The sequence below is a fragment of the Strix uralensis genome, chromosome 5 (assembly GCF_047716275.1).
Source record: "Strix uralensis isolate ZFMK-TIS-50842 chromosome 5, bStrUra1, whole genome shotgun sequence".
NCBI classification, from domain to species: Eukaryota; Metazoa; Chordata; class Aves; order Strigiformes; family Strigidae; genus Strix; species Strix uralensis.
Genome location: NC_133976.1, coordinates 43,525,703 through 43,550,595, shown reverse-complemented (window position 1 = coordinate 43,550,595; position 24,893 = coordinate 43,525,703). Strand labels below are relative to the sequence as shown.

The 24,893-nt window shown below is 37.2% G+C and overlaps 1 protein-coding gene and 1 long non-coding RNA gene across 4 annotated transcripts in view; one reads left to right on the top strand and one right to left on the bottom strand.

The window, feature by feature from the left end:
* Positions 1–24,893, bottom strand: part of ZDHHC17 (zDHHC palmitoyltransferase 17) — an 80,891-nt gene that overhangs the window by 25,760 nt on the left and 30,238 nt on the right. For all 3 annotated transcript variants that reach the window (XR_012629221.1, XM_074870630.1, XM_074870631.1), the window contains exons 3-9: positions 23,536–23,658; positions 17,197–17,274; positions 15,658–15,802; positions 8,682–8,746; positions 7,159–7,321; positions 2,428–2,553; positions 1,038–1,180 (exon numbers count right to left, since the gene is read on the bottom strand). Coding sequence is in view for 2 of the 3 variants with exons in the window: in XM_074870630.1 (XP_074726731.1) it covers positions 1,038–1,180; positions 2,428–2,553; positions 7,159–7,321; positions 8,682–8,746; positions 15,658–15,802; positions 17,197–17,274; positions 23,536–23,658 (843 nt within the window). In the remaining variant the exon portion in view is untranslated. The remainder of the gene's footprint in view (positions 1–1,037; positions 1,181–2,427; positions 2,554–7,158; positions 7,322–8,681; positions 8,747–15,657; positions 15,803–17,196; positions 17,275–23,535; positions 23,659–24,893) is intronic.
* Positions 8,301–15,808, top strand: LOC141944291 (uncharacterized). The gene is made up of 3 exons (XR_012629222.1): positions 8,301–8,345; positions 11,295–11,397; positions 15,676–15,808. It is a non-coding gene; the product is annotated as an uncharacterized LOC141944291 (long non-coding RNA).

Sequence of the window (24,893 nt, the reverse complement as noted above, 5' to 3'; positions counted from 1 at the left end):
TTGAAGAAATCTTGTCCTTGCTTCCTGCAGGAGGTGTGCTTAAGGATCTGCATTGCCAAATAAATTATTTGCGGGAGGAGGTCAGCAAATTGCACAGCCTCAGAGACAACAAGAAGATCATCTCCAAGACCCTGGAGAGACAACAGCCTGATGCCCCTCATCCCCCTCCCAGTGTATAAAGTTCACTAAGATTCATGAACTTGGTTTAAGGAACAGATATATCTTCTTTTCCTCTTTAAACAAAAAGGAAGGAGAAGCAAGTGGTTCTAATAAACATGACATTCAATGCCAGAAAAGCAAAAAGCTCGTAAGTGTGAAGATATAATAAGTTCTTCTATACATGCCACACATGACAAGGCAAAGCAAAGGATAGATGTAGTCTACAGATCTTGAAAATCCGTTGGAGCATGCCTGTTTGTCTATGTGTGCACGTGTATACCTAGGTGCGTTTACTGATATTTAAAGTAATCACAAATACAACTACAATTCTCTATGATCAGGTAACAAATTAAAAATATTATTAGAAAGCAACCTTTTTCTTCAGTCATCCCTTTCCACAACAGAAGCTACAAAATCTGACTCTGATTTCATTCCTCTCCATAAATCTCTTCAGGTGCCTTTGGGTATTTAAAGTCTAAAAGAATAGGTTTTAATAGCAGACTTGCAGATATCTTTTTTCTATTCCTTTCTAGTAACTTTCCCCTTGACTGCCTTCTTCAAAATTCACGCTGATAACTTTGTAGACAGACATTCAGCACCCTCCTCTGGATAATGACTGAATTTCTGTTCTGCTGTTAGCTTCTATTAGCTCAGAGGTATTCACAGAAGGTAATTCCACGGCTATTTGCAAGACAACAGAGCTAAAGTTGCACAAGATCTTTCCCAGAAATAGTAATTAAAAAAAATTCCAACAAAAAATTAATGTTGCATGTCAAAAACACACACAGAAAAATAGAAATTTATTTATCCAATAAAGATGCCAGCAAAACACTTCTTGTGTGCACACTGAACAGACAGCATCCTGGTAAAACACTTACTTTGAAAGAAACTGCACCATAGCCCAAACGCCACCATACATCAGCCCTTTAATGAGCCAAGAATCAATGTCTAGGTCTGCTATAAACCCAACCAGCCAAATAACTAGGAAAGGAGTTCCCAGCATCACCTTCTGACGGAATTCCTATATAGAAACAAATATCAGTAAGTAACTCTATTTTCAGGAACAGATTGTATAATAATATTCTATAATAAATAGGACAGTCACAAAAACTTAAATTTTCAGGAAACTTGACGTAGGGGGAGGAATCTTCATAAATTTTTCTCATTTCCTATATTTACATATCTCCAATGAATGTGCAAGAAAAAAATCTTCCCAAAATTTTATAACAAATCAGCGATTTTATATATTTTAGAAGAACTGTCTTCTAGAGATTTTGCTGTTAATCCAGAATAAAGGCAAAAGCAGCTCTTTTTAAGAATCTGTCAAAGTGTATAAACTACTACACAGCACATGGTAATCTCAGTGAACTTTGAAGACTGCAGTTATGTAAGTAATAAAGTCATACTGAAGCGTCTATGAGAAAAGACGGGACCTTTTTTATCTTATACTACGTGGGTACAAATCCTGATGAAGGCACTGAACTCCTTCCAGACATTCAAAGCACAGTCACAATGCACATGTACACACAATGCAATGCCCAAATCACTTAAAGTCAATAATCACTGCATTATTTTATTATCACAGGGTTAAAGCAGAGTCTGTAGCCAGTGCTTTAATCATCAAGATGCAATGTATTTTTAAATCAAGAAGTTGTAACAAATCAGTGATAGCAATACTTAATATCCAGCACAACACTCTGCCTGGTAAGAAAATATTAACTCTGTATGTTATCAAACTGTAGGCAGGTAGACAGTTCTTCATGCTAGAGCAGTATGATACCCATTATACCCTCATTTCTTGCCTCCTCCTATCTGCAGTATTTAATAACAAGCTGAGAATAAAAAGGCCTCCACATTACAGATTCACATATTACATTATACTGCTTTCATTCAACACAAAACACTACATAATTAGAGAGGAGATCAGAGTTCAGGACATCTAAAATGTTTCTTTCCTCAGATATTTGAAAGTCAGCTTTGTTAAAGTCCTGGCCATCACCAACAATACCAGACCATTGGTACCTTCCTAACATTTAGTTAGCACAAAAACTAAAGGTAATTGTGTGGAGGCTTAGGGTTTTCTTTCCTCTTGCCTTGAGTATTTTTTTTTCTATTGCAATTACTTTTGCCATAGCAAAAAGGTGTTTCCTAAAACTGAAATGTGGGGAAACCACAGTACTGAACTGCTTACCTTAAACAAACATACATGCCCCCAAACCAACAGAAGCAGTAATATTGATTTTATGTAAGTGTTATACTACTACTTACCTTATCAGCTTTTAATTTTCTCAGAAAGGATGGACTGTCATATCCCTTTGCCTGTCTTGCTTCCTGTAGGTGATTGATCATCCAAACGTTTTTCCTCTGTTTTGCTAGATCAAGTGGTGATTCTCCCTGCCAGGAGTAGAAAAGTGGGAAACATCCAATTTAAAAATAAAGTGCATTCAGAGCAGTTTTGAAACAGCAGATTGGCAGGTAAAAATAATACATTTTAAATCAGTTTAAGCTACATTCTGGCATACTTTTTGCCCTGGAGCTTACTTGACACCACACATCATTCATTCCTTTTGGTCTTTTTCATTCTCTTATGACTATACATGCGTAGACAAGTAGAGTATTAAATGTGTGATCCTGATAATATGTATGTCCTGACATAGCAATAATTGTTGCCATTGGCATAACACATTTATGTTTCACTGTTCTACACACAGTCCACTAGCCTGTAAATGAAAGACTCTGCTTCCCCCTCAGCTATTGACAGGCAGCAGAAATCAAGCAAAGAGTAAGAACTCGTGACCCACTGGATCATGGAAACTCTCCCGGTCTACAGCCTGACTTCTCAGTTAATTCTCTGCCTTTCTGGCAGAGTGAAGTTACTAATATCATGGAATTTTTCTATAAGGATTTTTTTCCACAAGCTTAATGTTCTTATATTCACCTCAGTTACTAAAGTCCTAGGAAGAAAATGGAGAAGAATAAACTGATTGATCATGTCCAACTTATTCCAAAACTCTGAGCTTTTATGCTTAGCTTGTGCTTCATGTACTTTGGGTGCTAAGCCAGCAACGGCCCATGCTTTCTCTTTCCCTACTTCCAGAGAGGACTGACAGACAAAGCAAAAGAGAGACACAGAGAGAGATACAGGGGCCAAAGGTGCCTATCAAACTGATTTGATTTTATTGCTTTTTAAACATTTAGGAAGAGAGCTAAATGAAAGTTATCAACTGGTCTAAAATTATAGAGGAGGCAAGAGACAACCAATTGCAGGTACCTCCAGCTTCAGTTTTGCATTTGACTCCTCCTCTCTTCTACTGGAGTTAACTCCCCTCCTAAACAAACCATTCATGGAGGCTTGAAAAATGGCTGAATCCTCCATCGCTCGGCCCCCTCCTAAAAAAAAAGTGAGACAGGTACCAGAAACTGAAATTACCCAGAAAGGGCAATAATTACTATAGACAGAAGAGATTTCAAAGATTAAAAGTTACAGTTAGCTACCTATATCCCATAGAAAGACAATGGGAACTGAGTATTATTTAACTGTCATTTTTGCCTTTGAAATCTCGCTCCAAATCTCTAAAGGAGAGCAAATAGCACAGACTACAGATTATGAGGTGAAGTTTTTTGCTACTTAACAGGATCTTGCACTCCTTCTGTGTGAAAAGTTTAACTAACAAAAACAGTTAAAAATTAATAACCTTTTGACTTAACTTGGCTTCAAAGTTGTTTAGCCAGATGCTTAAGAAACAGATTAAGTTAACTCCATCCTCAGCAGAAATGCCTGAGATCAAACTATGGTGCCTGCTTCGTCACAAATCTAATAGCACCTTGAATTGCCAGTATCTGGAAAACTCCAGAGATGCTGTTGTTTTATTATCACCTTATATATCCAGACTGTAAAGATTACCTGTGGACAAGCAATCCCCTCTGGGAGTTCATCTCCCAAGTAAATCCTGAAGTTGTCTTGGGGTCCAGCTGAGCATCCCTTCCACTAGAGGGCCATGAGACACCTAGGAACTGCCTAGATAAAAAGATTGAGGGAGCTTTAAAGAAGTCTTCGACTATGCTTCTCATAATCTGGCCATTTTAATACTTTCCTTGTATTCACAGGGGTGGTGGATAGCTGACTTGTTTAGAAAGAAAAAAAAAAAAATCGGGGAATTTAATCTAGTAACATTTAGTTTGCCAGAAAGCAATAAGGCTTTAATAGTATATATTTAAAGTGTTTAGATAGAAAAAATAATCTGAAGAGTCATTACCATAGGGAACATTACATGTAGACTTCCACAGACAAGCTCACAAATATACTGCATAACAAAGAAACTACATCTGAAGTCCATTCAATGAATCATTAACAGATTTAAAAAAAAAATAAATTAAAAAATAAAATCTTCCTTAAACCATAAAAGCTCCTTTAGGTCTCTATCACTCTCTAGTAAAAATGGAGCTTCTGCTTACACTTAAGTAAAATTTACAGGTTTCCCCACAACGCCCAGTGACAAGCTGAGTCACTGTGAAATCCTGTCCTCATCTGCCCAATCTGTCTACTGGTGTGGCAAGATAATTTCCTTTGAAAAAATCAACCAAACAAAAAACCCAATCTGACTACTGAAAACCATGTTCCAACTCTAACTGCAATCCAGTTCTCAAAAAGGAAAGTATCTTACTACCAAAAGTATTATTTTCTTGTACAGAATAATAAGAGGATAAATAACACAAACAGGACAAACTCACTGGTTGTATCAAGCTTCATTCTAGAATAAGAGTGCTATTGTTCGTATGCTTCTCAAACTGTCATGCAAAGTAAAGAAAGCATCTTACTGAGATGACAGGTTCTAATTTCTTCCAAACCCAGGTGGCCAGCAGCATGCGCCTTTCTAACACAGACTGCCTAGAGCTGGTAACAACAAGGTCAAAGCTCACACCTAGCATTTCAGCCACTTCATAATTTGAAAAAAATAAACAGCTTTCAGCCAATGTACTTCTTTAACCTTAGCTGTCTTACCACCATTCTTGGTCAACTCCATGGGCTATCTGAGAAAAGGACTCACTAGACAGTGCTGCAGAAATCTGGAAGTGACTGCATCAGAAAGGAGCCTTTCACAATTCCTTTTATTTCTGGGGAAACATGAGCCAGACACTTAACAACCAGTTTTTGGCTCAAAGAAAACTTTTTTGCTGAACAGTCAAAGCAGAAGCACAAAACCAGGTTTCTATGTACCGATAAAAATCAACCAAATCCTTATGTTTCCTATATGTTTACTATCACCCCAATCAGCATCTGTTACACAGCCACTGGCAGGATGGCAAAACTGCCACTGCTAGAATGATTTTGATCCTCTGAAGATCCTAGAAATCTGGGAAGGCATGCAAGAAACCTAGACTCCACCGCAGAACACAGGCAGTGGTTAATGAAACCAAGCACATGTATTCCGGTATGACTGGAAAGATAGCATGATCCAGTAGGTTCAAAAACCTATTTTTCTACTGACTGCTGCTGTCTGTCAATAAAGAAGGAGAGACCACGAACTGCTTCAGGCTAGCAGATACTTTTTCATTTGGCCAAACATATGAATTTTTATTACAGATTTACTAAGACTCCAGAAATGTAGGTAAGGTGATGACTTTAAAACTCTAATCACACTGATCAGTCTGCCAAGGGAAGCAAGGTATGACACACTGATTTTTTTTCCACAAAAATACCTTAATTTTTACCATTAGTGGCATAGAAAAAAAGGTTTTCAACAGTTTACAAGAACTGAGACTAGAAGTATAATTCATCCACATGACTGACCTTACAGACCAGGAATAATTATATATTCACATCAGTACATGCAAGAGGCTAGCTGATTTGTTTTAAACACTTGAAAAGCCATGTGATTTTTTCTAATGAGTTTTCATTCATCATCATCAGTATTTCTGATATTCTAAAGTGGATGTAGGACCTAGAAAGCTACTAAAAAAATTTGACTGCACCCTTAAAAAGACTGTTCCATGCTGTTCAAGAAAACAGATGTGTATATATGTATTTTTTAGCATATTTCTATTACTTGTAGCCAAGGAAAATAGGCCATCTTAAATCAGTAGGGAAAATGGTGAAAGGTCAAATAAATTTAAAGTATTTAACACTTTATAAATATAGATTTACAGCTGTATTTTCCAGTGTAACCACTCCATTTGTAACACTCATTAAATGGAAAATACAAACATTAGAAGAGAAATTGAGTAGAGAATTCTTTTTCTAAAAGTGAATTCTTCTCTGACACCACAGGAAAAATAGGTTGGGTGGTGAAGTGCATCTAATTTGATATACAGAATAGTCTGGAGACAATGGACAAAACTACGCTCAACAGACACACCTTCCACTGCTGGAGAAGCTCTTACAGACTTCCAAGTCTATGGCATAAATTCTAACAGCTGTTTGGCTGGTCTAACATGTGCTAGGGAGGGGCTCTGTTAGTGCTGAATCTAGCTTTGTCATTAAGAGGTTCTGGTAGAGTAATTGGGCAACTTAAAAATTCTGATGCAAAAAGAGCCCATTTTCTTATTTTACTCCTACTGATATTTTTAGGCCTCCAATTTCTTTACTGCCACTGGGAGATATACTAGGGCATGTGTCATCTCTCTGAAAGAGGACAGAGATGTCTTGCATCTCACTCCAACAGTCACCCTAGAACTTCACTAGAAGACATTCAGTCAGATTTCCAATTTTGCATCCAAATGCATGGGTCTTCACACAGTCTAGTTGTGCACCCCACTCCCATATATTTACACATAACCATTGGTAAATCATTTACGTGAGTACTTCTGAAGGTGCAGATTTAGAAGTTATGCATCACTGTTAGGAAAAACAGATTCCCAAATTAAACATTAGTTGCATGGCTTTTGCTTCATCTTCATGATCCCACCATACCCACAACAGTAATCTATCCTTGAGATTTATCATAGGCTCTGTTATTTCTGCCTCAAATCACTTCCAATAAAAACAGACCAAGTGTTTACCTTTATATTTTGAGCATCAACGTTAGCTCCAGCTTCTAACAGAAGACTAATAACTGTAGTATTTCCTGCTAGCACAGCCCAGTGCAGTGCTGTGTTTTTGTGATATTTGTCTCCAAGATTAACAGAAACATTAAACGTAAGTAGTAATCGGGTTGGATCCACACTAGAAAAGAAAATTCTTGTTAGATCTACAGAAGATGAACTGAAATACATACCAACTTATTGTTAATGAGTTCAATTTCTATAAAGAATGTTGATCAGGTACACTGTGTAATAGCAAAGTGACGCTTTTTGCTGATAATTAGGAATGGCTCAAATTCCCTTCCCACCAAACAGCAACCACAATTCTGTTACTTTTAAATGAGCTCAGTAAGACAGCTTGTTCTGGGATGTCATGAAACACATTTGTTATACAATTCTGGTTTTATGTTTACCAAAACCTAAGAGTATTAACGGATTTGTAAAAGCATGCACATGATTATATAATTGGCAGATAACAACCGAAGTTCAAAACATATTTCCACCTCACATTCCAAAAGATGAAAATAAAAAAGGATGATAATGTTGGTAATGATAGGTATTTGTAAAAACTAGCTTATGTTCCTCTCAACAATCGATGGAGGACTGAATTAGATTCCTTCTGAGCAGGAATCTAATTCAGACAAATGTGCTCTTTGGAGAAGTGTTATTTTATATCAACTTTTTCCAATCATTTTTACTTTGTAACTGAAAGTTCATATTAGTGAGTACTTCTGCATAATATCCTCTCTCTTGAATAGGACATTGTACTAGTTTTGGCTGTGATCAAGTTAATCATCTTCATAGTAGTTCCTATGGCGCTGTGTTTTGGACTTGTGACTGAAATGGTGTTGATAACACACTCATGTTTTAGCTATTGCTGAGCAGTGCTCACACAGCATCAAGGCCTTTTCTGTTTCTCACACTGCTCTGCCAGAGAACAGGCTGGGGGTGCACAAGAAGCTGGGAGAGGACACAACTGGGACAGCTGACCCCAACTGCCCAAAAGGAAATTCCAGACCATATGATATCATGCTCAGCAATAAAAGCTGGGGGAAAGAAGGAGGAAGGGAGGACATTTGGAGTTATGGTGTCTGCCTTCCCAAGTAACCATTACATGTGACAGAGCACTGCTGTCCTGGAAATGACTAAACATCTGCCTGACAATGGTAAGTAGTGAATGAATTCCTTATTTTGCTTTGCTTGTGCATGCGGCTTTTGCTTTACCTATCAAACTGTCTTTATTTCAACCCACAAGTTTTCTCACTTGTACTCTTCTGATTCTCCCCCCCATCCTGCTGGGCAGGAGTAAGCAAGTGGCTGCATGGGGCTGAGCTGCCTACTGGGGTTAACTCACAACAATCATAAATGAAGATAAAGTGCCAATTGTGGGAAGAACATTGACTAGTTAAACAAAATAAACTTTCCAAAAAATCAAAACTAGTCACTACTATATGTCACTTAGTTAACATCAAGAGAAAGTCTAAACTGCAGGGAGATGTTACCTATGTGTTCTGTAAGCTGCCCACATTAAAGGTGTCATTCCATTTTGATCCATCATATCTACATCCTAAAAAAGGTAAAGAAAAAAGTTGGTGAGATGAGTAAGCATGTTCAAGATCCAGTAGATACAAGGTTTGCAGTGACAAGCAGTATTGTAAAACTAACTAACTGAATTGGAGAAAAAACTGGCAAGCTTTTAGTACATAATAAAATAGTATTTAAAAAATGAAAACAGACATTAACACTGCCATTGCAAATATATAACCATTCCCATCTATTTTGGAAACTAAGGAACAGTCATGCTGCCTAACATTAGTCATTTCTCTCTTACTATTAATCTTCAACATAAAAGATACATAGAGATGGTGTACTATTGCACTCAAAAGCAGGAGAAAACTAAAATAATGCACCAATATTTAATAAAGTACTTGATAAATTAACATAAATACCATGGCCTGAATCCTACATCCTACTGAATGATAGCTGCATCTATTTTTCCACTTGCAAAGCAATTTTCCTTAGTTCACTCAGTTCCAAAGGTATTTACGTATCTGCATATTAAGTTACTGGTTGCCAGAAAATTTTTAAGTTTAAACAAAAGCCATTAAAAAAAACAACCTACCCAGAAATAAAACTTATCAATAATCAAGTGGTGATTAAACCGATGGCTAAAAATAAAAAAAACCCACATTACGTTTAACAGAACATAGCCACAGAATGACAAAATAGCACCATCCAGACAATTATCTTAGATCCATCAGAAAGGATCTAATGCCTACAGCATTTTCCCCTGTTATAGATCTCTGCCTCACTAGCATGGAAGTTGGTAATTCCTAAATACATTGAGACAGATTAGACTCACAAGCACATCTGGGCAAGTTCCACAGGCCACCGCTAACAAAATTACCCCAAGCTAACTTAATGTAAGACCTGAACACTTCTCCTTAGAGACAATAGAGCTATGTCAGTGTTTTCTATGCTGCCCCCCTCAGTCCTTACTAGGAAAATTAGGTTCAAAGTGTTTCAGTAAAGTCTTTTGCTACAGAAACTACTGATAGAAACCCAGAAAGTGGATGATGTAGCTTTCTACCACCCCCAGAATCTTCTCCACTCCAGTAGTCTGCCAAATGCCAGGCACTGTGAGATCCTTGCTCATGGTGCTGCTAGCCTGACCCAGGCAAAAGTTTTCCAGAAAATCCAATTTACTTTAGTTCTTCCAAATAATTACTTTTAAAACATCCCTAGCCTGCAGACAATTTTACATTTCTGAGTTTTTACTCTGTTGCTTAATTAAAAAAAAAAGAAGACATTTAAAAAACAGTTGATGGAGAGGAAAGAGAACCATTACTTTATTGTATTGTTTTTTCAGAAGACATACATGCATTGAGAATGGGATCAATGTTTACCCACAGTACTTGTATAGATTAGATCCTTTTGAGCCTACTAGGACCACCTAACTGCTGGCACTCCCTTTAACGTCCTGTTGTGAAGGAAATTAGAACCGCAGCCTAACCTCAAGTTCATTCATCCTTGAGAAACATGACTTTGACTCACAGGTCACATTGTGTGAACAACATATTGTGAAGATTGTACAAATTACTGTAACATGAACAATCGCTATTTCATCTTTAGATTTCATACAGAGAAGCAATTCTTCTTGACAACAGGGACCTGATTCCCTGGATGCAAGTAAAATGATTCCTTCAGTGATTCCACTTGACAAATCAAAACCATACTTTGCACACTAGGTGACACTCAACTAAAAAGAAAAAAAAAAAGCCATGAGCTCCAGACTATTCCCTGCACATACATCACCTAGGCAGGCTACAGCTATTACTCATATTAAGCTACAACATGCGCTGAGGCAGACCCCTTTTCAAAGGAACTTTAACAAGTGGCAAAGCAACTAAGACTGACTTGCATACTGTTGTATAGACCTAACGAAGACAACGTAGTTGCGGATAGCAGACCGTGCTGGTTTTGGCTGGGATAGAGTTAATTTTTCCATAGTAGCTAGTATGAGACTATATTTTGGATTTGTGTTGGAAACAGTGTTGATAATGCAGAGATGTTTTAGTTACTGCTGAACGGGTGCTTACAGTGTCAAAGCCTTTTCTGCTTCTCACCCCAACCGACCAGCAAGCAAGTTGGGGGTGCATGAGAAGCTGGGAGGGGACACAGACAGGAGAGCTGACCCCAACTGCCCAAAGGGATATTCCAGACCATATATGGCATCATGCTCAGCATATAAAGCTGGGGGAAGGAGGAGGAAGAGGGGACATCTGGAGTGGTGGCATTTGCCTTTCCAAATTACTGTTACATGTGACGAAGCCCAGCTTTCCTGGAGACAGCTGAACACCTGCCTGCAGTGGGAAGTGGTGAATGAATTCCTTGTTTTGCTGTGCTTCTGTGCATGGCGTTTGCTTTACCTCTCAAACTGTCTTTATATCAACCCACGAGCTTTCTCACTTTTACCCTTCCAATTCTCTCCCCCATCCCACTGTGGGGGAGTGAGTGAGCAGCTGGGTGGTGCTTAGTTGCCAGCTGGGGTTAAACCACAACACAGACACATGCTCTAACAAACTTCTCATCAAAATTTTTCATTATTTTGCCAGATTACTACCACAACCACACAACAAGTGGGACATTTCAGAAAGGAAGCTCTGTTGCTGCTTTTTACCAAAGGGCTGAGGCAAAAATGGAAACATTCAGCAGCAGGTCCGTATCAGGAGACTGGTCTTCTGTTCTGGTGTGTGCCAACAGGCATTTTCGCATTAATTTCTTGTTTAACTCTCAGTGACAGGTCAATCTGATAATGTTCATGGAGAGGTGTACCTTGTGCTGTTAGGACTCAGTACAAGAACCAAAGCTTTCAACAATAAGTGACACAACGATCATAAATTGCACATACTGCTGCCCTCTGTATGTACTTCAAGCATGAACTCTGTGAACCACAACTGGCAAATTTTTCACTTGTTTCTGAAATAGAACAACTCTGGTTCTGAAAGAGAACAGCTTTGCATATGCAAAGATAACCAGACTTAATCCTAGGACACTAATACAAGATTCCACAAAAAGCTTTTGGAGAGGCAAAAATATAGGGGAGAAAGAGCTTCCTGCACGGAAAGGAGCTGTAGCATTACAGCTGCTTAACACTACTTTCTGAAAGCAACATAGCTGATGAGGTAGGATTCTGAATAGCAGCTAGAGATCAGAGCAGCATTTAGGCTTATCAGAGCATTTAACAAGCAATAGTCAAACCCGTTCTGTGATACAATACAGCTTTTTGAAAAGCACAAAAAGCATCAAGAGATTCCACTTAGAAATGCATGAAACTGTGCAGCAAGGGACCAGGAATTTGATCCTCTTTAGAGCTGGTTATTTCACAGAACACAGACCTTCGTAGAAAGACCCATCACACCCTTGTTCAGAAGCCTGTTGTCCATAAGGAAAAGATCTCTTTCACATGGACTGTTGCCCCAGGAAAGGGAAACAGGTTTCTAAAGAGATGACATATTTAAAAGCTTATAGTAAAGAAGATTTATCAGGAAGGAAGATGTAAGGCTGAAAACATTTCCTAATTTAGGAAAGACGTGCTAGTTATTCACTAGAAGCAGAGACTTTGTAGGACTCTTGTGGAATGAAGCAAGCACAAACTGACAGGCAGCTCATCAAGCAAGGTAACACACAGAACAGAACCTACCTCGTTCTTTCAAACAACACAAGCTCTGTTCTGAGTACTCTAGTCCATCAAACACAGAGTCAGTTTTGACAATCATGAGGGAGAAACATGACTGGACTTACAATTCTGTGAGTAATGTGCTGTAGGTTGGGTCTAGGAAATAAACACTTGGTTCAGTGTTTTACACTAGCCTGAGCCCGGTGGAGAGAACAATCCTCAGTGCCAACAGAGGTAACAGTGCTTAGAAGCACAGCTCAAGGACTGCAGCACCGAAGTAACCAAGGCCGGTGGAATCTCCCAACCTAGATGCCAACTACTCCTAGGCCATAGCTCAGAAGAAGGCTCTTTGTAGCTCGGGAAAGTAGTTATCATCTAAAATTGCAACTCAGAATAAAGAAAATACATACTTGATGAATAAGTGTTAAACTATGAGTATGAAATAGTTAAACTATAATTTTAGCTCCAGAATATTTCTTACAACATGATTTTATCCTACTAGCAACTTTATAGCCATCCATTCATTATCTGTGATTGACGTTAGTTATCTCACACATGACACAGGATGAAACCACATTATTCAACCATCTGACATACCATATCTATATCTTAACTTATTTTGGGGTGACATATTTGCATATGCTAGGCTCTAACATGCCTTTGGCATTTTAAGGAGCATAAGCACGGTGTCAAGCAATCAATTAGTACGAGCATCAATTTTGAACATTTGAAAGTTCTTCAGCTCTTTTCTTGCCTTTTTTTTAAAAATAATGATCTTACCTAAACTTGAACTGTGCTACAGATTCTGTTACTTGGTATCTGATTATATTTATATCATGTACTTGCCCCAGGCTTGATTTTGACCCTACTGGCACAAACTACTGGCAACCTACTGACACAAACAACATGAGCAAATTATGATACAGCCAGGTATTAGTCTGTCAAAATTCAGTAAGAGACATGACTAAATAAAAAGCAACAGCTATTAGCCACTGCTGCCTCTTCGCTGAGTAGTGCTTGCTGGCATGAAAGTGGATTCACTCCCGACCAAGGCCAGAGGGCATCTGACCAAGGGTTCTTCCCCTACACTACATTTCAGAAGCTAGAGGACTGGACTTGAGCCTCAGGCTGGAAATTTTACCATTGGCTGCTGCAACCCAAGAAGAGAGTGAAGCAGCAACACTGAAGTTGGGTTCCAGCTGTCTCAAAAAGAGACAAGAAGCAATTAGGAGCAACTTCTTAATCTACAGGTCTCTACACAATTATGAAAGCTGGCTCTCCTCTTATCATGAAGGTCCATAAAGGCACCAGGATCAGAACTAACAAAGCACACAGCCTACACTGAGCTTTATTTTGACATTTATTTAGTTGTCATTTACCACACAGGTACTACAATTTGGTTCAGGACAAGGGTAAGCCTACTCTTTGGATATAAGAGAACCTGGTCTCTGTAAAGACAAAAAGCAAAAAAAAATTGCAAGTAGTATATAGGGCAAGCCCACATAAGCAAAAGCAGTTCAACTTTCCAAACCCAAATCATGACATCACAAAGGACGTGGGAAAAAAAAGGTATTAATGACCTCATATATACTTATTAATGGAGAATAAAAAGCAGAATCATGTATTTCCCATAGCTTCTACAGAAACCATGTGTTTTTTGTAGTTGTATGTAGTATAGCTAGAGAACTATGAGTTTAGAGATTTTTATTACAATGATATCAATATTGCTATATTTTAAACATACTATGTTTTAAACATACAAATCAATACATAATTTTAAAGTCGAACTTTCTGAAGTGCTTACAAAAGTTGCTGTTAAAATTAATTCAAACTTACAGCATGGAAAGGATACCAAAATCATACTTGATAACATTTGGAGGATTTAAGAATAATCATCCTTTTCAAAGCTGCTAATAAGCAGAGCTCTTTCCACGATAATAGGTTTTAAATTCTAAATCAAGTTTTGTGAGTTTATGTATGTACACATGTAAAGACTCCTTCTGGACTGAAATACTGTATGCTCAGATAAATACGACAAGTCTGTACATAAACATGAGGACAAAAACCATTTACAGTGAGATTTCGTTATCACAGTAGGACATTTTAAAGGCCATTTATACTTCATTAATGCTATGCTTTAAACAAGTTCACACTTGTATAACATCTGCAAGATTTTTCTGGTAACAAAATCCACATAAAATTACACGTAATTTGTGAACAAAATATAAAAGTTGTTCCTGATGAAAAAGCATTTCTCTCCAATCATTATCTCTCACAAAATAGCGATTATATATGATCAGCCTCTTCTTGTGCCTAGCTTACTCTCTATCAGATGCTAAATACTGTTTTACCAAACAGTTCTCAGGCACAAACTGAATACTACATGAAGCAATAGTTTATATTTTTTTACTTATATAAGCACAAATAATATTCTGCAGCAAGTTTAGTGTTTTACACAGACCAAAGCCTCTGATTTCATAGTCATATTCTACCTGACTCATTGGATCATATCTCAGTTTCAATTTGAAAGAATGAGCAGAATACAGAAGCGTGAACAGCATTAGCAAGACTGTAAAACAAGAGGACGACTTTGACTTTTTTATACGGTTTACAAAGTAAATCAAATTTGTGTTTCAGGCACCTATCTGTGGGTGAGTAAATCTACAAATTATCATCCAGGGTGAGTAGCAAAAAGGTGAACGTGTTTTTGAGCACACAGAATGAAGAGACAACAACAAAAGTAATGAACACATGCTATATACACACTTTACAGATCGAACAGTAATGTAAGTGGCTAGCAAGAAGATTTCTGGATTGTTTTGGTTGGGTTTTTTTATTTACACATGCATGCAGGTAGTAACAGCAATAAACAAACGTTGTGGACTGAGGTGTAAAAAAAGAGATGACCTATGACAACTCTTTGTCATTAGATTCTTTACCCGTGTACAACCTGACGATTCTGTGAAGAATTCCAAAATATTTGCTATCATTGTCACTGTTAACATTTAAAGATTAAATTCATTAGAAATAAAGAATGGTAAAGGAGTAACTGCTAGAATTTCCATATACCACACTAGACTGGTATGAACTAAACCCAAAGTACTCAGACCACTGTTAGAAGAAATAAAGTTAGCAGATGGCACATCAATACTGTAGTCCACAATAAAAGACATTGAATTATTTTTAAGTTTAGTCTGGCAGATATTTTGCATTTCCTGAATAAAAGGTATAGGTTTCAATTGTTTTCCTACTCTAATTTTGAGTAGAATCTATTTAAATATGATATTACTTAAATTTACCTGTCCCTTTGCTATCAGGTAAGCAACAATCGAAGTATGTCCAAACTGAGCAGCCAAATGAATACAGCTACATCCTTCTCCATCAATTAGCGACGGATCTGCCCCATATTTCATCAGCTGTACAACCATGGATAAGTGACCCTGTCTAAATGTAACAAAACACAAAAAACAAACAACTGAATAACTATATGCAAAAGAACTATTAAAATTTGAATATTTGCATACAACAAACGTGTTTAGCAGTTACCACCGGAGCTTACACACTTTGACTCATACTTTGAAAACAAAATGAAAACAATGTCATGACCTGATTCTGCAACTGAGTAAGCAAACTCACTGATATGAGCAAAATCTGTGCAGCCAATGCATTCATCAAATGCAATTCGCTTAAGTGTGCTGTATAGCAAAAAGCCAGTCAACAAAAAATCCCAAGTTATTAGGTTAGAAATCTAGTCTATTGTGACTTCTTCCAATACACATATGAAACCTGCTATTTTAAGAGATGTCAAACTGCCTATATACTCTCATTTTCTGTGGGGCGTATGGTTTGTCTTCCTACTATTAAAAACAGTAGTGAAATAAAAATAGAAGAAAAAAAGGAAAACTGAAAGCCTACACTTCCTCCACAAAAGGAAGCTTAAGCATCTTTTTGGCCTAATGAGCATAGGCATATCCTTCTTGTAGACACAGTGCCTAACTGTCAGTACACAGTTTCTGACATGAGCAAAATGACCTTTTCAATCTGTCAGAAGTAGCTTTGGACAATGCTTCACAGAACAACAGATTCCAGCTATGAACACAAGGAAATCTAAGCAAGCTTTTGGTCTATTAACACAGAACTTAAGAGTGTGACCTGTAAGAAATATACAAGCTAAAATCTTTAAGAGAGGCTAACAAGCAAGTCCTCATCTTTAGTAAACAAATTATTTCGATATATTAATTGTTCTAAAAGCTAATTTTCTTAGTCTCCTTCTTCAGTCTGCAGTTAAAAATATTAATATGGACAGTATTCCTTTCCTGCCTATTTCTAGGAGGTTGTCTGAAGGAGCAGCTACTGCTCAAAGGCCGTCTTCAATTTTCCCAGCCATTCATCATTCTTGGGCCATCTTCTACATCAAAAAACTGATTTTAAGTGCATCTTAAAGTCCACACACACAATAGAACACTGCAAAGACAAGGTCACACAAAATCATCCCAAGCCCCATCTGCACAAGTATTGCTGAACTTCAGAAGATTGACAAAAATAAGATCTCCAAAGTAAGAGTAAACCAAGGTGACCGTAGACTCTAATTTTACTTTACTCTTTTTTTCTGTCATAGCAATCATCTTCTACATCAAAAAGAGGTAAGACAAAAACTGAACTATATGCTGAAAGCTCCTGTAGCTCAAACATACCACATCCACAGTGTACCCAGTTATCAGTGACTGAATTAATTCTTGTACTGTATTCCCATAAAATAGAGAAATTTCATAAATCAATTTATAACAGATTCCCAGTTAAGCAAAAACACGGGAAAATTCCAGAAGACTTGTCCCTACCTTGTTGCCCAGTGAAGTGGGGTAGAATTTAAATCTCCTCCAAGCTGATCAACGATAGCACCTTTTGATATATAGTATCTGGAATAACAGAAACAGTAAACATTATTGCTTGCCTTGGTTAAATATAAAGGACACACAGTAATTATGTTTGATGTTATGCAAAACAGGTAGTTACAGACCAGAAGATCAGAACCTTCTCTTGCCTTCATATAACCTTCCTTTTTAGAGGTTATGCATATACATTCAATTTTTTGCCTTTTTGATGTGGGTTGGGAGAGTAGGGATGCTTCCTACTGTGCTTAGAACATGCTGCTATCTCCTAGTTTGGTTTTTAAGGTAAAATAGAATAATTGCTAAATATAATAGTATGAACTGTGCTACCACAGAAGTATTTAATAAAAAGGATTCTTCTAAAATATTCAGGGGTTGCTGCATTAAAAAGAAATCTGAATTACTGGTAAAATAATATGCTGCTAGAAGATTAGCATATTTAGAGAATTTTGGCTGAAAGGCAAAATTACATACAATTCAACTTGCAGTATGTTATCATCACTGAAATGGCTCTGCTGAAGTCACTGTTTCAAGAGCTTCAAGCTTAAGTTACGATTTTAGCCAAGTACTAATATTTTTACATACTTGTGAATTGTTATTAATCAAAGGACAAAAACATCTGAGTATTTAAAAAATGCTTCTAAATGATGAGGTAGAGAATATGTTTCCCTCTAGAACATTCACAAAAAGACGAGCTACCTGTAAGAACAAAACAAGTTACCCATATTTAACTGCAGCCATTCATATTCACTGTCATTTGTACTGTTTCTGTAAACTGTTTTCCTTGCTGTTTTATATGGGACACTAAACTGGGAATATTACTTTTCCTTTGTGAAAACCAGCCTTCCCAGAAGAGGCTCGTAGTTCTTCATTTACTACGCTATAAGCCAATGGAAAAAAAAAAGTTATTACTAACAGACCTTTAAAAAGTACTATCTAGATATAGATTCCTAAGTGCTTGCATATTTCAAGTACCTGTGCCTGCAGACTTTTCACTTTCAAAATACCTGTCAGGTATATACAAACGCTGCTCTCCTGCCCACACAAACTGTCCTTCAAATCCTCAGCATTGAGTTTCTGTCACCTTAATTTCCTCTAAGTGTTTCAAGGCAAGAAGAAGGGCAACAAACAGAACAATGTGAAAAGCATTACCCTAAGTAACTACCTTTTTTTTTTTTTAGTGTTTATTGATTCAGAGGAAAACTTCAAAAACAGCCCAAAAGTTACTTTTAAGAACAGAAACTGAAAAATGCATTAGCTATACATGTCCACACTAAAAACACATAAAGGAAAAGTTCTTTTATACAGTTGATTTAGAGCCATCAGACACAATGAAGTAGACTTCAGCAGACTTGCCAAAGTTTGTATGACAAACAAGATCTGCTCTGGTCAGTGCAGGACAGTCCACTCCGCTGGTCTCTGACACCAAAGGAACAAAACTGCAACATCTCTCTGCTGAATGAAGTTCAGCTTTTGGATTTCTCAATGAGAACATCCACAGATTTTGTGAAAGTCTTGGTTCCATGTAGGTGAAAAGACAAGGTGTATAGAAGGTAAAGGGACAACATAATTTTGTTGTTGCGAGGCGAATACCAGCTACCAAAGAATAAATTTGAAAAAGACACTGAGAAGCTATTTAGTCCCCCTTGGGAAGACATTCCCAAGGAAATCTCGTCTACATAAAAGACAGCACAGAAATTCACAGTCAAAGCTTGGATCCATCTCGGTGATGTGACAGCCACTCGTGGGGAGGTGAACATTAAACAGATTGTCTTCATTCAAACACTGGTCCCTGCAGAAACACAGAATATGTTCAGATTCTACTGAGCAGCAGCACTGCTTACTGGTTAGTACATTTTATTTAGAAAAGAACTTGCAGTTTGACAACTGGGAAAAGATAAGGCGGCAATCTCCTGCCAGATGGCACATTGAAACGTTTTTTGTTTCCTTAAGGGTGTTCTTAGACTAAGCTGAGATTTATCACTGCGCTTCAGTTTCAGTACACCTAAACGGCGAGATTTTTCTGCAAAATCAGACTGAGAACTTAATACCCTTGTCCAGGTAGATCTTGCAGAAGGAATTTTGTGCTTGGCAAGAACGTCCCTGGAGAAAGGAGAAACTGGGCAATTCTACTCTCAGTGAGTCATCTAAGCTTCTACACTAGAAGATACCAGGTGTGCAAGTCCTATTTGAGCAATCTACTTACATTCCAAGCAAGCAGATCTGATAAGAAGTTGTCTTAAGAAGAAAGTACTCCACTGATCTCCACATTAGGATCTCTAAGTCTTTGCCAGGCATTTGAAAACTGGCGCAGTTTGCATGCAGTGTTTGCAGAATCAAATTGCATGCAGTCACTGTTGCTGGAGGAGGAAAAGTAGAAGAGAAATCCTTGTCTGGAGAAAGTTTGACACAGGGAACAGTGAAACGCAGGCAGTAGGTAACTGTAAAGATAAGGCCAATTTTTGCATTTTTACAAAACTGAGTTGAAGAGAGACCAATAGAACAGTGTCGTGATGAAAAGAGTATTACACTGTAGATGTCTGACACTTAGATTCCTGATCCTATAGAAAAAATAAAAGTTTCTGCAGTTTTCCTTATAAAGTATCAATGGGTTTCACCATTATCTATGCTGAATCTCAAGTCTCACGGCAGACAGGATGAAGAAACACTAAAAATAAGAGAAATCTAATTCTAAGCCTGCAGGCTCCACAGATGAGCTGATAAGCTACTTCACTGGGAAGACCTTATATAGTCAATACCCAGTAAGCAAGACACTGAGATCTGGTATCACGAGAGCAGACCACTTACACTTAGACTCTATCTCTGTGATACCAAGCTTACTAGCCAACATATTTAATGAAATTATCCACTGCACACATTGGGCATAAATAGTGGAGACATGGGAAAAGATGTGATAAGATCAAACAGAAATAAAAACACAGGATAATTTCACTCTAAGGAAACAGAATAAACCAGTGTCTCACAAAAGAGTGAGAGAGCACACAATACACTGAGTAATATAAACTAAAATAAAGTCCCCTAAAGACAGAGAAACTCAGACCGTAAGAAGTGCATCAGGAGGAATGAATTTTAGATACAGTTAAACACATTAGTAGTCACAAGCACTGTAGTAAACAGCAGGAAGAAAATGCAACGCAGTATGTCACAGTGGTAGTGATGCATCAAGAAGGGACAAGAGCTTTGACATATTGTTGAGGAGAAAGGAAGAATTAGACACGTTAAATTTAAGAACATTCGACTATCAGGGCTCATACTAAAATAACTTGAAAGAGATATGGCTGGTACAGTTAAGGTTATGTTGAATTAATTCTCAGAACAAGCTTCTAGCACTCACATGTAGGTGGAAAGATCTTCCTAACATATAGTAAAGACCTAACTGGAAATTCAGATAGAGATTTAAGCACAGACTATCTATCTGGATCTGACATTTTGTCTTTGAACCACCTCTATGTCCAATCTAATTGCTGTAGCAGGAAGTTGCTCACAACACACTTGGAGGGAAAAAAAAAGTAAGATACACCATGAATTACTCACATACTAAAGTAGTACTTTCACAAATTTAACATCAAAAGAGGACTAATGGGGAATTTAAAATTTGGTCTGACTTTACTCTGTGAATAACAAAGTCCCCAAACAACTTTTTGTGGGCAGGTGGTTTTTTTTGGTTTATTTTGGTTTATTTTGGTTTTTTTTTTTTTTAAGAAAAAGCTGTAGAATACATGAAATGCTAGTGAACTAAAGCATTAAGTCATAATTGAGTATCACACAGATAGATTCACTGCACTGCAAAGCTAATACAGAAACTATACATAATACAGAAACATTATCCACAATATAGGCCTGTTTTTTCAAATGCTTCGTGACATACTGATGTTTTTAAATTATGATAGTTGTCTCGATGTCATTCACTTTTCAGACCTTATAAAGACACATCAAATGAGATGGAGTATCTGTAATACAAATATGTCTTCCAACAGTTCAAGTAAGACAAACAATTCATCGCATGTAATTCATTCTGCATTCAAGATGGATAAATAAAGTGAGCTCAAAATATAACAACTGCTTTTAAATACTACACTCTTCTTAAAGAAAAAAAGCTATCTGAGAAACTTTATGCATTTCAGTTATTTCACATTAAGTTGTAAGATGCCAGTCATAAAGATCCAGGACAAGGGGTCCTCCCAGAAGGAAAATGGAATGAAAAGGAAGAAAACAATACGGTCTAAAATGTACTCACAAAAAAGATTTAGGTAAACCAGCATCACTTTTGCAAGAGGCTCTCTTTCAGCATTCCAAAAAGCCCAATGGTTACATATCTTATAATGAAAGGAAGATACCCAATGCAGAATTATGGTTTCCATGATAAGCTTCTACTCACAATAAAGACATAAAATCTGTTGTGCTATCTATTGTGTATAAAATAAAAAAAATTCTTTCAAAACACTGAATTATTTCACAGAATCGTTTAGTTTGGAAGGGACCTTTGGAGATCATTTAGTCTAACCATCCCTTATCAAAGCATCTAGATCATGTTGTCCAGGACCACACCCAGTTGGGTTTTAAGTATCTCCAAGGATGAAGAGTTCACAAACTCTCTGGGCAACCTGTGTCAGTGCTCAGTCACCCACACAGTAAAATAAGTGTTTCCTGATGTTCAGATGGAATGTCATGTAATTTGTGCCCTCCGCCTCTTGTCTTGCCTCTGGGCACTACTGAGAGAAGTCTGGCTCTGCCTCATTTACTCCCTCCCATCAGGTATTTATATACACTGATAAGATTCCAGGTATTATATACTACCAGGTATGTCAGGTACTTATGGACATTGATAAGATCCTCCTTGAGGATCTTGTATATGAGGATCTTATTGACAAGGTAAGCCTAGAAAAGAGAAGGCTAAGAAGTCCAAGCTCTTGCAGCCTGTCGTCATGTCTGATATTCCAGTCCCTTAATCATCTTTGTGACCCTGCACTGGACTCACCCCAAGTAAGCCCTTATCTTTCTTGCAAAGGGGAACCTACAACTTCACACCAATGTCCAGCTTCAGCAGTTGCGCAGAGAAGAATGATCATCTCCCTCAACATGATGAGGATTTTCTTAATGAGGCCCAGTATACCGTTGGCCTTTTCTGCCACAAGGCTGCATTCCTGCTTCATAGTCAGCTTCCTGTCCAACAGGACCCCAATATCCTTCTCATCAGATCTAAATCTTTATCTATTTACCTATCTTTGTCTATTTAACCTTCTTTGAAGAGAACTGCATGAGGACACAGGAAGTCCTTTAAAAACAAGATGAGAAACATGAAGTTGAAATCTAGAAACACAAGATCTGGTCTGATGAAGGTGCTAGTGATGGACATACACAGGGAGAAAGTGCTTAAATAAAGATGTTTTGCATTTGTTTTTATGTGTAAGTACTCACATTTGTTAATAAGAACTGTTTTGACAAGTGGACTGATTAAAGATGTGCAGTTTATGTCAAATATTCTAGAAAACTGCTGATTCAATAATATTTTGTGTATTTAGATTTAATTGCATGTAATTAATTCATTGTTTTCTTACTGGTAGAGAAAAAAAATTATATACACACTCATGATTTGTAAAACAGCAAGTACTAAGAATTACTCCTTCAGGATTTGAGCTCTCCTTGTTCTGAACGGTAACAATAGGTTTAAAAACAGTCTCAAATATTATGCTGCAGATTTTATAAACTGAAAAGCAAAACAATACCCTAAATCCCACAGCTCCCACCATTAAACATTTTGTTATTACTTGCAAGGAGAGGTGCTGAAATGTTACCTTTTCTAACAGTTGTATTTTTAAAAGGCAAAGAAATTATTGAAGTTAGAACTTCTTGAAATCATGAAGTAGAAATTGCCCCTTGCATCATATTAATCTTGCTTAGTCAAAAATATTCACTACAATCTAGCATCAAACTTCCCCTCCTCAAAAAAGAACTTTGGTATTTCAACAAGTATACCATAGTATAAAGAAACTGCACATACAGCTGAATAGCCGTTCCACAGGTTTATCTCATCTAAGAGCCTGAGCTTGACTTCTGGACATAGAACAGGTTTTATTTGTTAACTGTGTCATGAAAACATTGCTACCAAAATGCAAATTAGGTCTTCTAACTTCTCCCCCTTCCCCCAAAGTTCAAGACCAAAAATTGAGATTTTAATAGACTTAACATTATTTAACACCTTAAAAAAAAAATCAACATTTTTAAGGACATAATTAGTTTATGTTTAAATTGAAGTATAATACATACTTCACCAGATCTATCCTGTTGTTGATTGCAGCCCAGTGGAGAAGCGTTACGTTTTCTTTGTCTGGCTGTCGTACATCATAACCTGCTTCCACCAGCTCCCTACATCGTTCGTATATTCCATACCTTGAAGAAGAAAATGAGATTTTTCAAAACTTTTACCTTAGATAAAAATGCATTCAGCAAACACCATACATATGGTCACAATACAAAAGCTTAAACAGAAGAGAAATGAAGAAGAAACTTTACTTTCTGTTTCTATATGATTACATATTTCTTGCAACAAGAAGCTTCCACTGGCAGAAATTATATTAATCAATTCAAGATTTTACAGAAAACTTATTTCCACAGCAAACTATACACCAGACCGAGGTGAAATATCGATCAGTAGTATACCAAATATAAATAAAGATTTTTTTCTTCCCAGGGATTCCACTAGATTTGTTTCTTCCTCCTCTGTTCTCCTTCCCTTCCATCTCTTGAAGACCAGAAATGCTTAGCCACCTGATTTGACAGTATCTTCCTAGAATTCAGCAGATGACAGGATCATCGGGTCAATTACAAACGCTAACAGGGCTCAAACACTTCCCATTTTTCTTCTCAGATAACAAACAGCAATCTTCCTGATATAAGTTAGTACCGTTTTCTTTTTTATACCACTTCAAAATTCTATACTTCAACATGAAATGAATTCTTTCATTAAAGATGACTATTAAATGTGAGTTACCTTCATTTGAAAAAAATTCTGCCTACGTTTTGGAAGTTGAAACAAATCAGGAAGCATAAACACCACTTAGGCATCTAATGTAGCACTAACTCCAACATTAAATGTTTGTCTTGATGCTTACACTGTTTTACCACCTATTTTCAATGGCAATAAAAAGAATGCAGAAAGGCAAGTAAAGATTACATTTCAATGTCTGTACAACCCACAGGGATTTCTCAAGTTTCAAGGAAGAGAATGATGTGTGGGCACACCCTGAAATCAAGATCAATGCCTTGTGACATCTGACTTTGGCTAGAGCAGAATTTTAATAGCCTCTCAAAGCTGGAATTCAAGTAAGTTTTCCTTATGTTGCTTCTATGTTCTACTTTCTGCAGAAGAGACAGCCTTAGACAACTTAAGGCCCTTTTACTCCACTTGATCAGCTTGCTTAACTGATACAAAGACCTTTTTTCCAGGGTAGTTACAAATCTTACTTTTTCTTTTGTGTATTTGAATGGATCCTCAATCTGGACAGCACTCCCATAAGTCAAGTCTCAAATGACTCAAGTCAACAAACCTCAGGAATGCTTTCCAAGCCTATCACAGGTTTCAAGCACATAAATTAGTTGAACAGTATTAAAAAATAAATACTAGA